The sequence below is a fragment of the Morone saxatilis genome, unplaced genomic scaffold (assembly GCF_004916995.1).
Source record: "Morone saxatilis isolate NCDOM2014 unplaced genomic scaffold, NCSU_SB_2.0 Contig24, whole genome shotgun sequence".
Taxonomy (NCBI): domain Eukaryota; kingdom Metazoa; phylum Chordata; class Actinopteri; family Moronidae; genus Morone; species Morone saxatilis.
The window spans coordinates 15,543,897-15,565,516 of NW_023339807.1; the positions used below are offsets into that span (position 1 = coordinate 15,543,897).

Here is a 21,620-nt window from a genome sequence, read left to right on the forward strand (position 1 = left end):
AAAAAAAAAAAAAAAAACTAGTGGCATGCACCGCACACACACACACACACACACACACACACACCAGCCACGCAATACAAGTTAACACAGCACAAACATAAATACACAATCTTTCACAATGCAGGCCCTATTTACACTTACAGAAAGAAATGAATTCAGTAGCCCACAAGATAATACTATAGCCTATACTGCCAAGCACTCAATGCACTGTCAATCTCCACAGAGCACTGCCAAGCAATGTAGACACACTGTAAAAAATGTTCATCACTTTTGTGGGTGCGAGCTAATGCAGTAGTTTAGACTTACGATGCATAGTTGTGACATTTTTAAATACTCAGTCGGGAGAATCATAAATGTTAACTGAACTACAGATAGTAGCAGATAATAAAATAACACAACTACAGCGGGACTTTATTACTGCATTTATTAAATTGCAAATTAAGTTGAACTGATGTTTAAGTGTATTTGTAGGTTTGCTGTACTGATGCAACTGTACAGTTTTATTATAAAAAGTACCTCTTAAAATTGACAATTTATAGTTGTACGTGCATTAATACTGGGTTGGTTTTAGGATGAAAGAACAGATCGCAACATAAACATTTATTTATTAATCAGGCATTTCAATCTGGTTAATTGATTTTGAAGAAGATTTCACAACTGTTTTTGAAACTCTACAAGACAGAGCCTAGCACAAACGTAATGCTCCACATTTGGTTGAGTGTTCTCATTTCATGTTATTAAATTTACTGGAGTCCATCTACCCAGAGGTCTGCAGTTAAATTAACAGTCAAAAATGTTACCCACCAATAATAAATTATCTGCTTATTCTTTTACTGAGACGTGGCTGAAGTCAGTGGAGTCAAATTGACTTGGATGTTGTAGTTATTTATTGTTTTGTTTTCATTCTCTAAAAAAAATAATTTTAATTGACCTAAAAAAAAAAATCCAATAATTATTTTTATTTTATAAGTTGATGTGATTAATATTTTTTCACAGTGTACGGTTGTGTCTACGACCCTTCATATAGGGAAGAAGACCTTACTTACTGCCATTCTTCTTCAAGCTTGCAGTCCCAAAACAACGTACTGTTATCATGAATGTATTCTGTGTAAAGAAATACACTCAAACACTCTCTCTTGCTTGCTCAATCACTTAAACTGCCATGCAGACACAGGAACAGACACCCACACGCACTTACACACAGATATACACACACCTCGACAACCAAAGTGCTCTCTCTTAAATGGACTTCAATAAGAGGCAGGGAACGCTGCTGTCACTGGGGACAAAAGATAGCAGGAGGCGTTGCAGATATCTTGACAATATTTCTGAGGGAATAACTGTGAAAATCTGGGCATGGACTTGTTACAGTGCTGTACATGGACTGCTCTTCACTGCTTTAAAACAGATCATGGTGGACTACGGATGAACACAAGGGAACACAAATAAACCTTATAAAGGATAAATGGCCATGAAGGAGCAGCTGTTTATGAAATAAATAAAACATAGAAAGCGAGACTTAAGGTATATCTGAGAGTATTTATAATGGTGATGGGAAAAGAGACAAGCCTACCCTTGCATTGGAGACAATATGAAAACTGTCTTATAGCGACACGCTGTGGCCGGAATACTGAATTACATACGCTTGGAATATTGTATAGTATGCTGTTAACGAAATCTAGCTTTGTATTGCTTAGTCTTTTCTACCATTATGATTAAACGCAGTTATAGCTGATATCTAATATTACTAAACTATAGTATTCTTCTCATTCGTCATGACAATTATGATATATGTATTAACAATACGTTAAATAATTATGAACAAGGAAAGTGCCGTTTGAGGTTGAAATTATTTTGTAATTTTATTTTATCAGAGAGAATTAATAAAGTATATATCTCTAACATTATAGCTTCCATGTTTTTCTGTGTCGCTGTTTTCATTTGATTTTTGTTTTATTTTTATTCTTGGTGTGACGGGGATTATTGTGCGGCGCTTCAGAAGAATTAAACACTCCATATTGAGCTTCACAGTTTAGATATCCTTCATCCAGGGTAATCAATTTCCCCCTAATGCGACACAACAATAAGCAAAATGTTTGTTTCATTTTGTGCGTCTCACACCGAATTGTTAATTAACATTTGCACATTACATAATGTAACAAACTAATTTTAGAGTTGCTCCAGGCTATTTGATTATTTTGTCCGTCAATGATGGGCCTATTTTCATATCTCTCTCACTGTGAAACGATTATCTCTCTCTTACTGTGGCCAATATCATTTATAATTTGTGACGAAACGCTGAAGAGAGCCCCCGTTTTTTCTCGATGTGATGGATATTTACGTTTTTGGGTTGTCATGGTTTCCATAGTTGCCAGGTTACCTGGACAGCTACTTGCTACTGTTGCTAAGTTACCGACGTTAGCAGTATCTCTGACTTTAGCTACCCTACCTGTAGCTATTATTCAAGTGAGTCGGTTGTCTTTTTTAAAAATACGATTTAAATAAGATAATTGTCTTTTTAATCTTGTGTGTAATTTTACCTGATAAATGTTGGGGGTTTTTAAAAGTAGCTAAGTTAGTTAACTCTTAACCCATTAGAAAACTTGGCTACAACAAGGTAACCCTGAACCAAACTCTTTTGCTTCTTTGAGCATGAACGTTAATCAACAAATGGAAGTTGGGATTAATGACTTTTGAATGTGTGTAAACCTAGTTTTAGTCAAAGTAATGGAAAAATTAAAGAAGCTGCACTTGCTGGTGTGTCTGTCTCTGTGCTTGTGTTAATCCATTTGTGTAACTTCAGGAAATCATCCAGACCTGACACTGAGTCTGTGTCCAGCCTCTGTCTATGTCCAAGCCCTCTCTCTGTTCATCAGTCCTCTACCTGAGGCCAGTTTGTGCTCCATCAGTCTCTGCTATACTGGCACCAATCACCACCAACATGAGCATGGGGCTCTGGTGAGGGGGAAGTGGAGACATGTGGATGCTCAGTGAGTATGCCTGTGTCTGGTTTTACCTTTGTCACATCTGGAGGACCAATTTCACATTTTAATCTGACTAATTAGGGACGGCTGTCTAAGCAGGGATACAAGTGGCGTCCTCTGTTTGTTTTGCATTTGCATTCAGCACAAGCAAAAATGATTTGAGTTTTAATTGAAATTAAGTTACAGTTGTATCGTGGATGCATTGGATATGATTAAGTTTGCAATAAACCTGCAACCTTTACCTGACGTGTGAGTCAATGCAACAACAGTGAATATAAAGTACAATAATGCAGTAATGACTCTGTGCTAGTGCATATAATTAGTACTAATCTGCTTATGGCAAAAATTAGAAAAAAAGAGGGCGGGGAGCCATTTTGTGCTACAGAACTGATTTTCATTTAGGTCCTTGTTAACTGATTATGTCTGAAAAGCCTGTGGTAACAACCTTTTAGGTCACTTATTCAGTCATCCTGCAAGATTGTCCTATTTTCCATTTTTATGTAATTCAAATTGTGGTTGGGAGTGTTTGTTGCAGCTGGAGATGCATTTTACAACAGAAGATTGTTTGTTTTAGGATTTGCATGTTTGTCAGACGTCCTCATACTAATTGGGTGTAATCCTTTGTTAGGTTTATAATCTTACCAAAGCAGGCCTAGCAAAGTAAGTGTGAGTGAGGAATAAAGTTTTAGCTGTGAAAAAGGTTCACAATAGGCAGGGGGAAGTAAGCTTTCTCTCATCTTTCTCTCTTTTGTCTTTACTTTTTATTTGTTCATTTAAACAATTTTTCCCTTTCACACACGTCTGGTGTTTGTAAATAGAATAGACATTGTGGAGTTTTGAAGCTGTTATCATTACAGTACAAGGTTTTCAAACACTGGTGACTACCAGTGGGAAACCTATTATCAGAGCAGTGAAGATACCACAGTTGAGAATAGTCTGAAAAAGGACCACACACTCAGTATCTGTTATTTGTAATATCACATTATTTATGCACGGATTGTCAGAATGTGCCAAACTAAAAAGACATTTATATAACTGCTCACTGGCCATACCTCAGGGTGTGAGGTAATGAGTCACATTCAATAATTTGACATCATAACAACAACTTGTTATATGTTAAGTACCTTATTTAGGTCTTCTTACTCATTGATGATAGTTGAGTCAAAGCTATTTAAATTAAACACCAGCGCTCGTTCCAAAGGTGAGCGTACACTAATCTTCTCGGGACTAATCATGTGTAAGTAAATGTACTCGAAGGCGGTCACAGCATTCACACAATTTTCCTGAACAGAGGAAATTGATTTTAATTTTTTTCATGAAACAGGAATCATGGTCCATTGTGTGTCTAGCCCAGGGTGAAAATAAAACAGAGTAACAGAGGTGTGGAAACCAGGCAGCCTGAGGCGCTGCTATGCCCGGGGCACAGCACGTACCCAGATGTGATGAGCTTGTTATCTGTATTATTTACTGGCGGGCTCTTCTGCTCCCTGGGCGTTCATAATCTCTCTCAGGCTATGTCCATTGTCATGATTGTGCTCTATAATTTTAAGGCCAGGGTAATGTCCATAGCCTAGTTTTTTTAACACTCTCATTTGCTTCTCTCTCTCTCTCTTTCTCCACCTGTTTCTCAGTCTCTCCATTTTCGAGGAAACCAATTTAGTCTTTCAGGATTGCAGTTTGAGCCAAGGATAGCAAAGGACCCACAGAAAATGGAAATATGTTTTTACTCATATTCAGGCTACACTCAGCCAAAACAATGACAATAATATGACTGCAAGAACATTTCATTACTCAAGAACATTTTACGAAAAAAGAAGAAAAAATGGCCAAGATGTAACACCAGAAAGAACACATTTTAATTGATATAAATAAGATGCATTAGTAGAATGATCAAACCCCACATTGTCACAGGTTTTAAGCCATTTCTTATAATACACAATACTTTATATTATAGCTGACCGCTTTCCAAAGTCAAGTGTGTGTGCTTTAAAGGGTTAGTTGTGTTCTAAGGTGTAAATGCAGTCAATCTCTAAATACTTTCTTTTCCTTATTTGGCTTTTCAAACTCTCCTTCTCTCTGCCCAGATGTGAGCCTTGGTTTATAGGTCACCAGTTACTTGTAGAGCAACAACTCCCAGACAACAATAATGATGTCATGATTGTGTGAGCCTCACTGACAGCTGTCTAGACAAGATGTGTTACACTGTTTCACACCCCAGTATCCATCCTAGTGCTCAGCCATCATGAAACTTGCTCTTTTCTGTACTATAGGGATTCTCGCGACCTACTGCAAAGATAAGGAATGCATCCTTTTTGGCAAAGAGTTGACCCGTCATTCCAACTTTATTAAGATTGCTTAAAATAATTTCAATTCTAACCGCCATTCTTTTCTCTAAAATTAAATTACAGTTTTTGCTCTTTTTTGTGCCCCTGAGGACAGTTTTACTATATAAGAAATAAATAGCTTACATACCCAAAAGCATACAACAACACAAAAGTGTATTTTCCTCATTTATCTTTTTCTCCAGGTTTGGTTGATTCCCCTGAACTCCATGTGCCCTTCTGTTGCTGTCTACATGGTGGAGCCCAGCTGCCTCATTACGCTTAAAAGCAGAGACCTTACCTCACACTCCTGTATTGGCGAGGATGGCTCGTGTGTTTCTGTGCATGTGTGTGCTCACCTTGCTTTGTCAGTGGAAGAGGAGGCAGAAATATGGATGCCAGAGGTTGGCCACCATTATCACCTGCCTGTACTGGTCCACGATCATGTGGTACACCTGTCAACTATAATGTAATCATCATAACAACCGGCCCAAATGTCACCAGGTTCTGTCAGCGGGAGGCTGTTCCCATCGCAACAGGATCTTTTATCTCTAACTCCTCTTTGTGCTGACAGTAGAAATGAGTGGTGAACTGGAAGCTTCTATCAACAAAACCCATTATGTTGTGGACATATGTAGCTCTTCCGCATTGTTGCAGACATAACACAGGAGCAAGGACTCACACGCACACAAACACACACTATTACTTTCTCTCCCATCCTTTTCATGGCAGTAAAACCCTTCTGATGACTCCACCAGACTAGTCACAGTTCACCAGGAAGTGGAGATCTATGAACCCTCCATTCTGTTGCCTGATGTCCTGGTGTTTCCCTGGCAACCAGAGGGTCAGACCTACCAGCACATACAGGTCTGTGTGTGTGTGTGTGTGTGCATTTGGGTTTTTATGGTAAGAGGGATTGGAGACAGTATTGAATTCATAAAGATTGGATTTGTTGTGCGCTTGTGTCTGTGTGTGCACATGCTGAGCAGGAAGAGCGGGTCAGAGAGTGACAGTGATATTTGCAGTGGTGATGATGAAAGGAGACATAACAGTGGGAAGGAGACTGAATATACATAACTCTCTACACACTACCATAGGATAGGTTAATGCACACACAATCATACAATAACAAAATGAAGATTCATACAAACTAAAACAAAATATTCAGTCAACTCTTGCGTCCTGTCTACCTTTCTCCGTCCCCTTAGTCTCCGACAGTCCCCGACAGTCCCCATCTGTCAACCAGATGTCCTCAGAAGTTCCCCCGCCCAGTGCCAGTCACCTGATCCTGCTCCTCCCTCCACACCTGTTTCTCAGTCAGTCCCTGAGTACCAGCCATGTTTACAGTTGTGTTATAGCCATATCTGCCTGCCTGCTCCTTGTTCTGCCTGTGTTCAGTAGTCTCTTTGGACTGCCCTTATGTTGCCAAACTGTAAGCTTCTTTATTGAACCTAGTTTTAAACAAAGTGCCTTTAATTCAACCTGCTCTGCCTTTGTGTTTCCAGAAAGAGGACCTAACTGCATCCTCCTCTTCCTCATCAATCTTCTTTCCTGTACATGAACAATGATTTTTCCCTCTTTCACCTCTCAGTTATATATCTTTTTTCTCTTCTCTCGTCTGTCTGGATATATGAGTTGAGTCCAGGTCATGTTGTGTTCTTACACAAGCGAGGAAACTGTATAGGGAGAACATCATGCTGCCCAGTTTACAAACGTCCAGGGCGAGGCCTTCTCCGTCAGTCAGTATGACTTCTGAGGTCTCTCTTTTTTTATAAAGAGCCCATTGGAGGCCACAGACTGCTTCCTGATAGATTTTCATATCAGCATTAGGCCTCCAGGGGTAATTATAGTCCAAATTGTTATAATGTCCATATTTATTTTAACATTACTCAGAAACCTGTAAGGTGGTGATTTAAATGATAAACTGAAACCCACTACATTTTTAGCTTAATATGTAAACAGTATTTTGTTAATACCAGGTTAACATTTGTCATTAGTGGAATTCAGTGTCCAATTCACTGTCCAAACCTACCACAACATTTTGTTTTTGTAGTTTTATCGGGCTGAGTCAGTGCTTGTCTTGCATCTCCACATCTTACAGTACAGCACTTTTCTGTACCTCAGCACATTAGCATCTTGCATTAGTAATACAGCGTGTGTGTGTGTGTGTGTGTGTGAGCATGCACGTGTGTTTGTGAGTGGGTGGCTGGTCTTCAGCTCTGCTCCGCTTGGCCCAAGTAAGTCAAAGAGTTGTGGAAGCGCATAACTATCCCTGACTTACTTACTGCCAACTCTTCCTTTCATAGACACCTACGTAGACATTTTCATTTAATGGGGCTGTATGCACGCAATAAATGGCTCAGAAGGTTATGGCAATATGTTTTCTCCCCTTTCTGTTCAATTAACTTTTCTCATGCTAAGTCCATTAGAGACTTGATTGGATTAGTTGGTTCTCTAACACATACACAATCATGGAAGTAATGTTGACATTCCATTAGCGATAAAATTATTAATGCATGAGTTTGTTAGTATAACAGATCAGATTACAGGCTCTTAAAAGTCTACCTGAACCCTTCACACTTTAGTGGGCAGTCAGCTTCCTGGGCATTACAATCTAACACACCCTCACTGTACTGCAGTCCTTTAACCTTTTTAAATCCATAAATGTTTTATGTAGTTTCCTAAGAAGGTTGGCCAGCACCCAAACAGGAATATACACAGTAAAGTGGTCCATACATATTGTACATTTTCGACTAGGCAGTTTAACAAAAGAGGATGATCATTCTTAGAAAGAACTGACGTAGTTGGTAAAGTGCCACTCGTATGCTCTCTAGGGAGTTGGCTCCTGTACAAGAGTAAATTCATTCTCCTTTTTTTCTTTTTTTTCCATAATACATGGAAGATTTTTTAAAGCTTGTTGATCATGGTTTCAGGTTGCTGTGCAGGTAGAAGCAGCGAGCCCATGACATACCCCCATCACCATCACCACAGAAGCAAACCGGTACAATATTAGCTCCATGGCAACACTGGCCGCCCACACTCTCTTCTGGCTGCGTGTAGGGGACATGCCTGTATATGTGTGTGAGAGAGAGAGAGAAGGAGTAAGAGAGCAGAGGTTGTTAATTGACCTATTTTTCAGACTGTTAAGTTGAATCGGGATGAGGGGAGAGACGATGGGGTTTTTAATGATGCCGCAGGGGAGATGTGCTTTGCTTCCCCGCCGACAGGACTTCAACTGTTGCCACCTCCACTGACATAACTCTGCTACCTGTAACTCCTCTGCATACTATACTCACAGCCAGGGCCCAGTGCCACTTATATGTCTAATTCCCAGTTCACTCTTTCTTTTTCTCTCTAAATGTGTGGCTTTTCTTCTCTCTTTCTTTCTAGGTTTTTTGAGGCAGTGCTCTCCATCAGAGTGGCACACCTCATTGTTCAAGAGGAAGTTCTCAAGTCGTGGCCCTTTGGCCTCTTGGAGGAGGATGTGGACAGGCTGAAGGTGGGGGCAGTCGGCCAATTAGAACCAAAGAACAGACAACAGCATGCCAGCGATGTTACTTGCAGCATACAGGTAGGACTCTGGTATTTTGTCAAGTGAGATATTTTTAGCATCTTAGCCTGGCTCTAGAGTTGTCTCTTGACATCAGTACTCTGGGCGCATTATTATATTAACTTTGTGCATGCGTGCCTGTTTAGTGGCTGGTGTTTGTCAGTATTAAAACTCCAGGCCCCTAACTATCAGCCATCAAAAGAGGAGAAGAGGCTAAAAGTGGGCTGTATCTCCCCTGCTTCTTTGTCTTTGTGCCCCCCCTCCTCCTCCTTCTCCTCTATCCTCCATCCAAACTCTGCCTTCAGTCCCAGTGCCCAACAAGCACAGCAAGTTTCTTCGTTCAGTTTTATTTCCTCTGCTCTTTTCCTCCTTGCCTCCCTGCTGCTAGCTCTATACCTTCTGCTTATCACACTTGTGCACTCATAGACAGATGCTGAGAAGTGGGTGCACAGGTGCACACACACACACACACACACACACACACACACACACAGAGGATTACATTTTAATTTTATATTCATTTGAACTCTGCTGTTACCTGCCCTCCCCTCCCTCCAACTCCTTCCATACCTCCCCAGTTACTTCTACTGAAAAGTGATGTTGGTTTCCATAGCAACGCCTGTGTCTGTATCAGACAGGAGTTTCCTTACACAGACTAGAAAGGATGCCGAGCAAGGGGAGACACAAAAACACACGCTCACATGCATGCATTTGTGAAACCGTTGATTAGCAATCAGTGTGTACTTCACACTGACTGTTTATTTTTAATGAGTTCAGAGAAAGCTGTTGATTGGGTGATTCCGACAGGAATAGGCTTGAGTATATTACAAATTGGACATTCAAGTCAAATTGATTTTGCAGGACCTGATGTAATATGAAAAAAAATTATGAATCCCTAAACATTTCATTATTTTTTCATTTCATACTGCACCGAAGCTGAAGTGCCACCAGTGACAGCAGTGATTGTTGTGGGTTACAATTACTTTTGTGGGGATTTACTGTACTACTACAATTTTTGTTACATAAACAAGAATGGTGTTCGGTTTTTCTGCATTTCTATGGGAGTGTTTATGTTCACTGACATGTTTTTGCATCCGTCTCTATGTGCTGCTGTGGTGCTCGCTCACTTTTCAGAGGAATGTAGGTCAGTTGGACAGGAGACTGTAAATTGCCTATTGCGAGTGTGTTTGTGTGTTCCATACCTTTCCTCAAATGCATGCACAGATAGATCCTAGATCACTATGAACCCTGAGTAGGTATGAATGGGTAAAGGCAATGGGCGAACAAAATGAATGGATAAATGAAGTACAGAGACAAATTTGAACTTTTGTCTCTGTACTGTAGCACAGCAGGGTGTTCAGTTAAATCATTTTAATATTCGTCAGTCAAGTATTGTCTGTGTACTTCTGAAACACACTCTTTATAAACGATTGCTCAAATACAGAGTGTATTTACTTGTTTTGTCAGTAACCAGTTGTATATGTATGAGTTCACTAATCAAATGCATTTTTCTGACTGCAGAACTTTTCTGACAGGGGAAATAATCCATTTGTGCAAACACACTGTGTAACAACTTGGCTAACCAAAACAACTGAGTGGCATCTGCCTAGTGATTATATATTTACATTTTCTGAGCCTTTCTCCCATGCAAACTATTGACAGCAGTCCCAACACATTATCTGCCTCCTCCATTAGAAGCTAGGCTGCAATTAGCCAACACAAAGCAGTGTGCTCAAACATTCTCAGTAGGTTGAAACAGCCTGTGTTTACATCTTCTCTCCGCCACCCTGTTTTTCTCCCTCCAACTCATGTCCCTCTATCACTCTACTCGCTGCTTTGCTAAATGATCTGAGCAAATATTTTTGTACTTTTGTATTTTTACCACAGAAAAGAGCCACACTAGAAAGAATTTATCCCTATGCCCAGCCTTACGTTCTCCCCAGTTTCATTAGGGTGTGGAGCTGTAGATAACAGGGTTTGACCAGAAGGGGGTGCAGTTTGACAACCTCACTTATCCCTCAATGACTCCTCAAACTCCTCTTCATCTCCCTAAATGTTCTTTCACACATGGTGCTGGCAGACACACTCTATCACCTATTTAAGCTACATGGTCAGAATAATTAATGCAGGAAATTATCACCAACACAGGAATGATTAATTTCAAGCTGCGACAAACGGACATGACGGATTGTTTTTACCAGGTCGCCAGGCTTTTAATACTCACGGCCATTCAGGGATAGCATCCATCACAGTGACCCTCACTCCTGCAGAGAGGCGTGTGTAGTGTGTGTGTTCCTGTCTGTTTCTATGAACGCGCATGGGAGCTTGTGCACACACACGTGTATGTGCATGAATGTGTGCATGTGCATGGCACAGATGTCTGTCTTGGTGTGTGTGTAAGCATATGTTTACTAATTTATCAACTTTGTGACTGGGGGGCACAGGGGCCACAATTCCTACTGCTTCTGTGAGATGGTGAAAGATATGCAGCAAAGCAGACCCATCCTAAACCCTACCTGATGTAACCCATGAGGGACACACACTTGAACTCACATTTCATTGTATTTATCTCTTTTTACCTTGACACAGTAGTAGTAAAACCTGTCCAGGCAAAATCTTTCTTTTTCGGCTCTTTCCTTCAGTGTCTGTCCACAATGTGGCTTTAATATGTCAGTTTAAAAGAAAGATTCCTGTTGCAGTAAGACACTGTTTACCACAGTTTAGGGTAAACAGGATCCTGTTAAACATCAATGACAGTTAGGATAATTGGGAGTGGGGAAAATGGCGAAATAATGTAAATGGCCTGCTTATTACGCTACAGATCAACCAGAGTCCTCAAAGCCATTACAAATACAATAAGCAATTAAACTGAGAGCGTGCTGCAAACTGTGTTTTTGCAATCCAATTACTACCTGAATTGTATTGAGTTTATTTTTTTTAATCCAATGTTCAGTTTTTTAGTCTTCAGACTGAATAGATTCTTTGTGTTTGGCTGTGTGTGGGTGTGTATGTCTTTGTGTTGTGTAGTCAAGAGAGGAGTGAGTTAGAAGACTCTTTGAATCAGAATAGGTTTTATATCAATAAGTGTCTGCTTAAGTGTCCATGACACTCACTCTCTACCTGTACCTGTGGAGAGGCTTAAAACAGAAAAAAAGGATTTAACAAATTCTAGCAGTGGAAAATAAATTTTACCCAGAAATCTTGTTTACCAGAGCTGCCATCTGCCCTGTGCACCACGCTCTGTGTCAATGTGTGACAGGCCACGTCTTGTCACCATGGACTCCCAGGGGATTGTGACAAGTGGCCCAGACACTAGCTCTGCTCTGCTGGAGGTCGTTGCCATGGAGACATGTGGGGTCAACCAGACTCTGCTCGTCAGTGTTCAGGTCAGTTAATTGTGCACTGGATGCTAATGATGTGTAATGGCTCTGTCCTTGGCAAAGGAGAAACTCAAATAAACAAAATTGTACGTGTGTGTGTGTGTGTGTGTTGAACTCCAGGTCTCTTTTTTTCAGGGTTTCATTTCTGTACAGAGTGGGAGGGACAGGTCAGCCTGTCTTTCCTTTGTCATAGGGTGCTCTTCTGTGACAACCTTCTACAATTACAGTTACACACACACACACTCTTTCTCACCCCACACCCTCTCCTGTATACGCTTGTAATCTCTTCAGTTTCTGGTTCTTTTTCTCTCAGTCTTTCTCCCCAATCCTCTTTCATATCACTTTTTCATTCTACAACTTTCATTTTGCCGAATTCAAAGCTGGGACGAGAATGCAAACTGCTCCGATCAATACAGTAAAAACTCATCTGGCCATGTCTCTGAATGATTTTTCTGCCCTTCGCTATCGATCTTCTGGTCCCATCCTCCACTCTGCCTCCCAGTCAGTCATAACCTGGCACAGATGACTTCAGAATTTGACAGCCATTTTATTTTGTATATGTGTCCAGACTTTGCAGGACAAAAGAGTTTTAGCATTGACAATGGATCCCACCAACACCTCCCTCGGTGACTACACTCCCCTTTCTATCCCTGTCTTTCTGTATCCATTCATACAATGCACTGTTTCTGTGCAGCAAACCTGTTGCTCAGATCAGACGGGCACTTAATCAGGTATTTTAGGGCAGCCCTAAAGCATACTGGAACAGTGATGGTCTGCTGCAGACTAGAGGAAGAACAGCAAGTCCTCAAAGAATTGGTGCTTATTTATGGATGCATGGATAAATGCAAAAGACTCATATTACACACGTTAAACTTAAGCATATGAGTTTCAGAATAAACTAGCATCAACCAACACAACCCATATATATCTATTGTCTTCCCGTTGCTATTAATTTGTGTCTATCAGCTGCACCCTTATCAAAAAGGAAAGCCACAGAGAGCCAGGCTGCACCCTGAGAGAATAATGCACTTTAGCACCCTCTACCTACAACTTAACATTTTACAGTCAGTGCTGAAAGTATCTCCACACTATGATCAGAACACTAGTACTTGACACATAGCCCTTTTTAATCCTAGGTTCGGCAAAGCGTACTCTTCCTCGATCTCTCATTCCCCGCAGGTGTGTGCAGATGTCGAGTGGCTGTCCACTTTCAGGAGGAGTCTGTTTCCCAGCTGCTCTCCATTGACCCTCTCATTTCTCCGTCTGAGCCTCTTTGCAGGGTCAGTCCCCTCTGTCACAGCTGTTCTCAGGTGTCCCAGAGATGCTTCTCTACCTGCCGGCATTTCACTGCTTCGCGTCCACCTGGTCCTTACTGAGATGGGAACCAAGGACGTGCTGTCATCCCCTTAAGGTGTGTCACACACAAGTATAAACAGACAAGGTTGTACGCACAGTTTGTTACACAGCTTTTGAGCCTTAGAGTGAATTTAAATTATCTAAAGAATAGTATTGCATTGAAATAATACTGAATTAGTTTCATCTTTATCTGCTGCCATTATCTGTAGACACCAGATTTTAAAGGTTGAAAGGTCCACTTTAGTTTGATTGTTCAAGTGTTGAACAAAGTACAAATACCTCAAAATTGTACTTAAGTATACAGTACAGTATTTAAGTAAATAACGTACTACTTTCCACCACTGTATGGTATGCATCTTACCACTTACCTATTAGGACACCCCCTAATGAATAAAGGTAAGCTGTACATTACAAACCTGGTTCCAATTAATATATGAATATTGGGTGCTAAATATCAACTGTCCACAAAGAAAAAAAAACACTTGCAGCTCGTCTTCAGTTTGACAAGTTTTTAGATATTTGGTTTTAAAATTCATGTTTGGATATGACCATGCAGTGGTCACTATACTTATACTATTAGGTTTATTCCTTTATATATACTGTCAATGGTTTATTCCCACAGCTGTAGCCTTGACTGAGCTCTGATACGTTAGAGAACTCTTCCATAGTACTGACAGTCACCTCCTCACTGGACCACATAGAACACAAATTATTACCTGTTTCAGTTATACAGCTTAAGTATGAAAGAATTATTGAAAACCAGTTGGGATCATATGGCCTAGAATTACTTACTTGTCTTTTTCAGTACTTCCCAGCAGTATATAACAGTAATTCTTAATCATGTAATTAATTAAATTATGTGACCCGGATCTGGATATGCCAATAAATGGATGGATTAGTGCATTTGTTTTTGATCAAATCTTAATTTGCGCATTATGAGATGAGCTTCCTAGCTACTGTAGATAGCAGTAGTGACGTGTTTGTTACAAGTGTGATGGTGCTGAAACTCCAGAAACAATCCACTGTTCCAGTAATCCCACAATCATACAAAAAATTATTTCATAACTAACATTACTGTCTACAACAAACAAGAGAAAACATTTCACACTTAAGTTTTAAATAATGTCTGTATGTAGCCATTAATCCATTAGAACACCTTTAGTTAAAAGTATACATGAGTACTGCGTAAATTTAGTTGTTTAACATGGCTGTCGTAGAACACAGTATGAAAAAATAATGTAGAATAAACATTTATCCTTTAATAGTCATTCAGTAACCAGGAGGCACATCATATTCCCATTTACTATGATTTTATTTGTTAGCTGTGTCCAATATACAAGCAAGACACAAGAAAAATGTCACCATAGCAACAAGAAAGTTATCATTCACTCCCTCTCTTGATTCAGTTTCTTTATTCAGTGTATAACTCAATGCTGTCACATATAGCGACTGTGCAAATGGCCTACGTTCCCACATGCTTTAACAACAGCTGTGAGTAAACTGTAGGACAAAAGATTTCATCTGATTTATCTCTAGCTTTTCCCTCAAGCTACTAGTGTGATCATTATTTTGCAACTTCACAGGAATTCATCATTTTCACAGGAAGTTTTCAAGCACATGTAAATTCACAACCACAATGTTCATGATGTCAGTTAGTGTCACATCACTTGTGTACTGTGTTTGTGTTTTACAAGCATCGTGAAACAGAAGCAGAGGCAGCGACGACTTTCCCTGAATCAACCCTCGTTCAGAATGAGAGCGGGCCCTGAACCAACACCACGGGCTTTGGAGCAGGCACCGATGACATCAGTGTTGACCCTAAATAAACTTCACTTTGGCCTTAACTTAAAAGATATATGTATTTAGTGTCTGGATTCATTACCAGCTCTAAACTCACACATCAATCAACATTCACTTATACAGAGTGTAGCTTTTACATAGTAAAACTCAGGTTCATTTGCAATTTCAGCTCATGGTGCGTCTCCTTTCTCAGAACTGCTTTGATGTTTCCAAAGGACATTTGCATAAATGTATAGTGCTGTGTTAACTGTTGAACAATACCCGCCAGGCTCATCATATACCCACACCTTCCTGTAAATGTTTAAGCACATCACAGGGTGTAATGCCAACAAATGCTAAATTACTCGGCACAAAAAACTGTTAAGGCCACACGTCTGTACACATGGAGGATAGAGTACTCAAATGGTCCTGATCCTTACCAGCAATTTGTTAAGTAGTCCTGAGCTGACAAGTGTCTTTTACGAGACAAATGACATCTATGAACCATCGAGATTAAAAAAAAAAAAAAAAGAGAACAGACTGGATGACAAACATGCAAAATTATTTTACCAAAAAAACAACCTAAGTTTATTAAGAGAGAAGAATTAATAGATGAGCTGTGTTGGTGGGTTGTCAACAACGCCAAGCATTTCTCTGTGCATATTCTGATTGGCTAATTATATTACATGATTTGCATTCAGGTTCTCCGTCTCCTCTTTGCTGCATCAGCTCCATGGCAGTGTTACTTGATGTCCATCAAGCAGTGTTCATTCTCTTCCTCAACTGTGTCCAACCACGTGTGGTCAAACTAGTGCTGTTTCCTCCTGAAGGAGCATCCTGAGGAAAGATGGAGAAAAGTTGATGTTATGTGTAGCTTGTGTTGATTGTTAATATAAGGAGTATCTTGTCCATCCTGCTTATATTAGAAATGCCTCTCAGTATAACAACACATTTGTGAATCACAAATTCCCCAAAGCCCAAGGTGACAACTTCAAATGTTTTTTTTTCGTGCAACCATGAGTCCAAAACTCAAAAGCGAGTCACATTACTTTTGGAGAGAGACGATAAAAAAAAAAAGAAGCAGGCGGTGCATCAACAATCGCTAGTGGGAATTAACAGTACAAAGCCAGTCAATAAATCAGGGATGGTGTATAAACTGACTCACTGACAGATATAGCAGAAGAGAAAACTAAAACTCATGTTGCTATCTGCCTTTTCAAAAAGACTGAATCCTCTCCAAACAAGTGTGGTTTAAGTGCCAATAGCTGCAGCTGCACCAATAGTAACTCAGAGCTGAGTGCATTGAGAAGCCTGTGGTTACCACGGCAGCGGCGCTCAGGATAGAGTGGGTAGGACAGTGAGAGCATTGGTAAAAACAAACCTTGACCTTAAGCTCAACCAATTCACCGACATACCGTATACGGTGCCTCATCTTTTTTTCAATGTACTCTGACCGGTGAGGCAAATCCGATTCATGTTTTATCGGAAATAAACGATTAGCTATTCTAAAATTACTTCCTGTTGTACTGACTCAAAAACAACACAATGTCTGAATGAAGAAAGTATTTGTGCTTGTGGTTTATTGTGTAGAAATGGATCGGTTATGATGAATTTCTGTCACAACCACAAGAGTCACTGTATGCCTTAGTTGACACCCTGTTCATGAAGAGTACAATGAGAGGGCAACACAAAGGCAAATATCCTGACATCAGTTAGAAGTGTATACCGTACAGCAAATTCTGCTACCTGGCCCCCTATCTCATTGGAAGACCCCTCGAATTATGTGGTGTGTAATTATGGGACACACCACATAACAGGCTTCTGATAACTGGTTACCCCAAAATCATGAATATATAGTGGACTGGAAACAATATTTTACTTAATTTTATTTTATTAATTAACATACTTGTTGGATGTATGTTTAGGTTTAATTCTGATATCCTTTTTTCCCCCTTCTATTTAATTATTATTATTATTTAATCATTAAATTATTGGGGTTATGACGTATGGTGGTCGGGTTATGATGTACAGTGGTCTGGGGTGGGGGAATTGTGTGTTGTACTGTTCCTTGTTTGGACTCAAAAAGGTTTTGTTTTTTAAAATCCAATCAGGTTTTCTGTGAGTCAGTTTATTGTAATTTGATTAAACACAACGTTATGATATCTGTGTGTGTAGGATATAATCCTCCGACAATTGTTAAAATAACATTTTGACAAAGGGTCGCTCTGCAAGGCTGACTAATGGTGCCCTGTTGATATTGTAATTAAGTGCTAAAATTTCTACAATTTCCAATCACTTAAATTACCAAAAACCAATTAACACAGAGTGAACCTGGGGCTTTTCATGCAGTATTCAATTATAATTTTACATGAACTATTCAATTATCTATTATTAGACCACACAACACTCACACAAGTGACACATCTATTGGTGCATTTTTTTTTTTTTTTTAAAAGGTGTGCCGCTTAATGTATATTTCAGATGAACATGTAGTTGTTCTGTACCTTCTGTAAGGCGAGCTTTCCCTCCTGTCGGCTGGCAGAGGACTGTGGAACAGCCGACACACAGCACTACAGTCTGAGCGTGACTGAACACTGTGGTGATTTTGTAGCAACCTGTGAACACACAAATAAATAAAAACATTGAATGGGACAGCCCTTAAAATGTCATTACACATAATAACCATTGAGCAATACAAATGCACTGTACTGATGTGTCCTTGTAGCCGTTTGTGTAAAAGAGTCACTTTGAAACCCATTTAAACATAGACAGTCACAAGTGTCACTGTATGCCTTATTTGACACCCCAATCACTAGAGGAACAATGAAAGGGCAACACATAAAGGCAAATATTTACATATTATACAAGTACTTTACCCATTACATAAATAATAATAATAATTTATCAGCGATTATGGTGAAAATCCTGCATTTAGACTTTAATTTAAATATCACTTGAGTGTATACTATAATAAAATTTACTCAAATATCAAAAAGTACTGGTTGTATATTTTATTATTGTATATAATTGAAATTAAATACATTTTCCTTACATCAGTCTGAAGTCTCAATGGTAGTACTACTATTAACTAAGTACTTCAATAGGAAGTTGTATTTAGGCACAGTCAGTACTTTCGTGTATTGTTGTGTAAACACACGTTCTGTCTTTATTATCTAGAAATGGCCGTTAACAAACAATCTTACCTGGACATTTGACATCCATAAAGTAAGAATTAGGACACTGTACAAGACGTTTTTTCTTGTGTCTCCTCTTCTCCTCCTCGGGACTCGGGTGCAACAGATCCTTTGCGAGCTGAAAATGACATTACAGACAACAATTTAGCTGAATATTAGTCTACATTTGTTTAAATTTATCTACAGAGTTTTCTAATTACTGCAATAAAATGATAAATTCCACTTCTGGTCACAGGTGCCAACTTTATCACTACATGATTACAGGCAAAGGTCGACATCGCTGTACGGTTTTACAATAAATATGACAAAGGAAAAGTAAAAGTGCTCAAACGAAACGGATAACTATTTTTTGTTGGAGCAATCGCAACCCAAGATATCTTAAAAGTGGAGTTTTTACCCCCAAATAATCCACATGTGACTGCTAGCGAGGAGGGGAGCAGCGTGCTGCTTTTGTCGTACACGTGTTTCGCCATATTGCGTCCCTTTTTCACCTCCTTTACATTTATATTACAGCAACATAAACACGTTGATTCCACCATACACTAAACACTCTTTTATATCGTATTAAACTTTCTCCGTTTTAACACTTTTTAACGACGGATGGCTAATATAAAAACCGTAGTGTTACTTACAGGCATGTCTTCGTGTCTGGACGCTCACCGGAAGATCACATCGGTAACGCACCGGAAACTTCTGGCTGACGGACAAACACACAGCGGAAGTGTCTGTTTGTTTGTTTTTCTGTTTTAAATAAACGTCGTTTTTTGGGGGAATTTGTGTTTGTTCAACTACCTGAAATTAAAAAATAATTGGTAGTTTTTTTTTCTTTTTTTTATATATATAATTCATTTTTTTAAGTTAATTTTATTTTATTTTTGTAGAGTTCAACTCATTTAACTGATCAAGAGCATTAGTTAGTTACTTGTCCGGACATAACTTAGTATTTCAACAATAAAAATGTAAATTATTCCAATTCCCAACATTAATTTGAGGGTTTTATTGTTTTTTATTATTTCTTTTTGCCGACAGAGCGTCGTGTTTGATGTCCGCCATCTTGTCTGCAGCCAGGTTCAATATCTTTGAATTTTTATTTAATTGTTAAATACACAATAACAAACATACACGTAGAAAATACATTAAATAAACATAAAAGTAAATGGGGGATTTATAGAAATAATAACGTATAGAAACATAAAAAATACACAGTAAATCTTAATCTCCAGGAAGTAAAATATAACTATGAGGAGCAAGAATAAATAAATAAATCCCAAATAAAAAAATGTCCCCACAAATCTTTTGTTATAATTTACTGGAATACATTTTTTTTTAGAGACAATAAAAGGGATTCAAAGCCATTTTAGAAATACACAAAAGAGGGCTTGTTATTCCTCCATTTGCTACTGTGGATATGACATTTACCTATAAGAATGATCCTATTAATGGTGTCAGAAACAGATTTATAGATAATTTAAATTGTCCATATTAAAGAAAAAGAAAGGACATGGCATGAGAAAAACACGTGCTGTAAAGTTTCATCAGTCATATTACAAGTTTAAACCTTTAAAGAAATTCTGCAACCGGGTAAATCTTATGAATTATTTTTAAATTCTTTGACCTTAGGGAAAATCATAAACCTTTGTTAAGGTCTCCCCGCAGGTGTGTTACAGTTATTCATTTTCTGATCAAATGGCGCCATCCTGTGTCCACGCTGGGAGCCTGCAGGTGTTGAGCCGGTCGCTCCCATGAAGCACTCCCACACTACGTAGCCTTTCAACGGATCTGGGATCTGGGCCGAGGGCCAGACTTTTTCTTTTTTTTTTTTGAAGGAGAAAAAACACGTAGCCACCCCGGTACGTTTGTAAACGGAGTGATATGGACTCTTGGAAGGGAACATGAATCTCGAATAGATGTGTTGATGAAGAGTGATCTGCAGTAGACTTTGGATGGAGTGTGTGTTTCTTTCTGCAGCGCACAAACACAGCACAGAGGCACTGAGGGGGATCGGAATTTACCGGTGACAAGACTGAGAGGAGGAGGAAAAAAAGGGAAAAAGAGGAGTTACATGGAGAAACTTTTTTTAATTTTTTTTAACCCCGCTTCAATCACAATCAACATCTGAAGACTGAAGTCGATGAGAAGTACTTCCAGAAAGAGACAACCCAGACTTTTCCCCCCTTTTCGAGTGGTGCTTTAAACTTTTGAAGAACAGCTCCGACCATGGCGAAAAAGTATGATTTCCTTTTCAAGCTGTTACTCATCGGGGACAGCGGAGTTGGCAAAACATGTCTGATCATTCGTTTCGCCGAGGACAATTTCAACTCCACTTACATTTCTACCATCGGTACGTTGTCAACAGTGAAATGTTTTGTCTTCTAAACCTGCGAAATGTCCGCACCAGCTTATGGTCGCCCCCCCCTCTCTGAAACTTTGGGACATGATTGCTGAATGCTGACAGTTCATTCTTCCTCTATTTGATGCCCAGCCACTGTACGAACTGGTTTCTCACTTCTCAGACTGCTTTCATGTCTGAACTAGTCTCCCTTTTATTTTCTCACCCTCATCTCCCTTCTTTATTTTTTTTTTCTTTTCTGATTTTTCCTCCTGTTGAACGTGTCTCTTCCCTGACCCTCTCCCCCACATCTCTCCCTCAGATCTCATTCCTCTCACTTGGCTCACAGAAGGTCCACCCACCCTCATTCCTATCTCTTTTACCATCTCTACGTTCCCAGAAGAATGGTTGGCTTTCTGGCATGCACATTTTTATTTTTTTTTTTCACAGGACAACCCCCCCTCCTCTCCTCTTCTTCTGCCTCTCCACTGTCTGTCTGTCTGTCAGCTTGTCCATCCAGCAGGAAAAAAACTCAAAGACAGTGTGTGTGCTGCATGGCTGGGGAGTGCACTGAGGGGGTCAAAATCACAGTGGGAATGACCATGAATCAGTCTCCACCCATGAGGGTGACCTATATACTGTGCAGTGTGTGTGTGTGCCTGGGCGGGTGTGTTTTTAGTTCATATCTGAGGTATTTAACTCATTCTCTACCCCCCCACCACCCCCC

The 21,620-nt window shown here is 39.6% G+C and overlaps 3 protein-coding genes and 1 non-coding gene across 4 annotated transcripts in view; 2 read left to right on the forward strand and 2 right to left on the reverse strand.

Annotated features, from left to right (window-relative positions):
- kcnn3 (potassium intermediate/small conductance calcium-activated channel, subfamily N, member 3) overlaps window positions 1-13,645 on the forward strand; it is a 58,103-nt gene extending 44,458 nt beyond the window's left edge. Inside the window, exons 10-17 of the mRNA XM_035672178.1 lie at window positions 2,804-2,958; window positions 5,512-5,562; window positions 5,678-5,754; window positions 6,514-6,621; window positions 8,696-8,876; window positions 11,883-11,893; window positions 12,115-12,241; window positions 13,415-13,645. Coding sequence (XP_035528071.1) covers window positions 2,804-2,958; window positions 5,512-5,562; window positions 5,678-5,754; window positions 6,514-6,621; window positions 8,696-8,876; window positions 11,883-11,893; window positions 12,115-12,241; window positions 13,415-13,645 — 941 coding nt within the window. The remainder of the gene's footprint in view (window positions 1-2,803; window positions 2,959-5,511; window positions 5,563-5,677; window positions 5,755-6,513; window positions 6,622-8,695; window positions 8,877-11,882; window positions 11,894-12,114; window positions 12,242-13,414) is intronic.
- Window positions 13,646-14,884: 1,239 nt separating this feature from the next.
- Window positions 14,885-19,282, reverse strand: rps27.2 (ribosomal protein S27). The gene is made up of 4 exons (XM_035672492.1): window positions 19,197-19,282; window positions 18,574-18,682; window positions 17,875-17,985; window positions 14,885-16,207 (listed from the first exon to the last, which is right to left on the reverse strand). The coding sequence occupies exons 1-4, from the start codon at window positions 19,200-19,202 to the stop codon at window positions 16,179-16,181; spliced, it is 255 nt and encodes an 84-aa protein (XP_035528385.1). The 5' UTR covers window positions 19,203-19,282; the 3' UTR covers window positions 14,885-16,178.
- Window positions 18,082-18,217, reverse strand: LOC118336598. Its single transcript, XR_004797112.1, has one exon. It is a non-coding gene; the product is annotated as a small nucleolar RNA SNORA13 (small nucleolar RNA).
- Window positions 19,283-20,348: 1,066 nt separating the features above from the next.
- rab13 (RAB13, member RAS oncogene family) overlaps window positions 20,349-21,620 on the forward strand; it is a gene marked incomplete in the record, with an annotated part of 5,290 nt that continues 4,018 nt past the window's right edge. Inside the window, 1 exon segment of the mRNA XM_035673007.1 lies at window positions 20,349-20,905. Within this exon segment, the coding sequence (XP_035528900.1) occupies window positions 20,782-20,905 (124 nt within the window).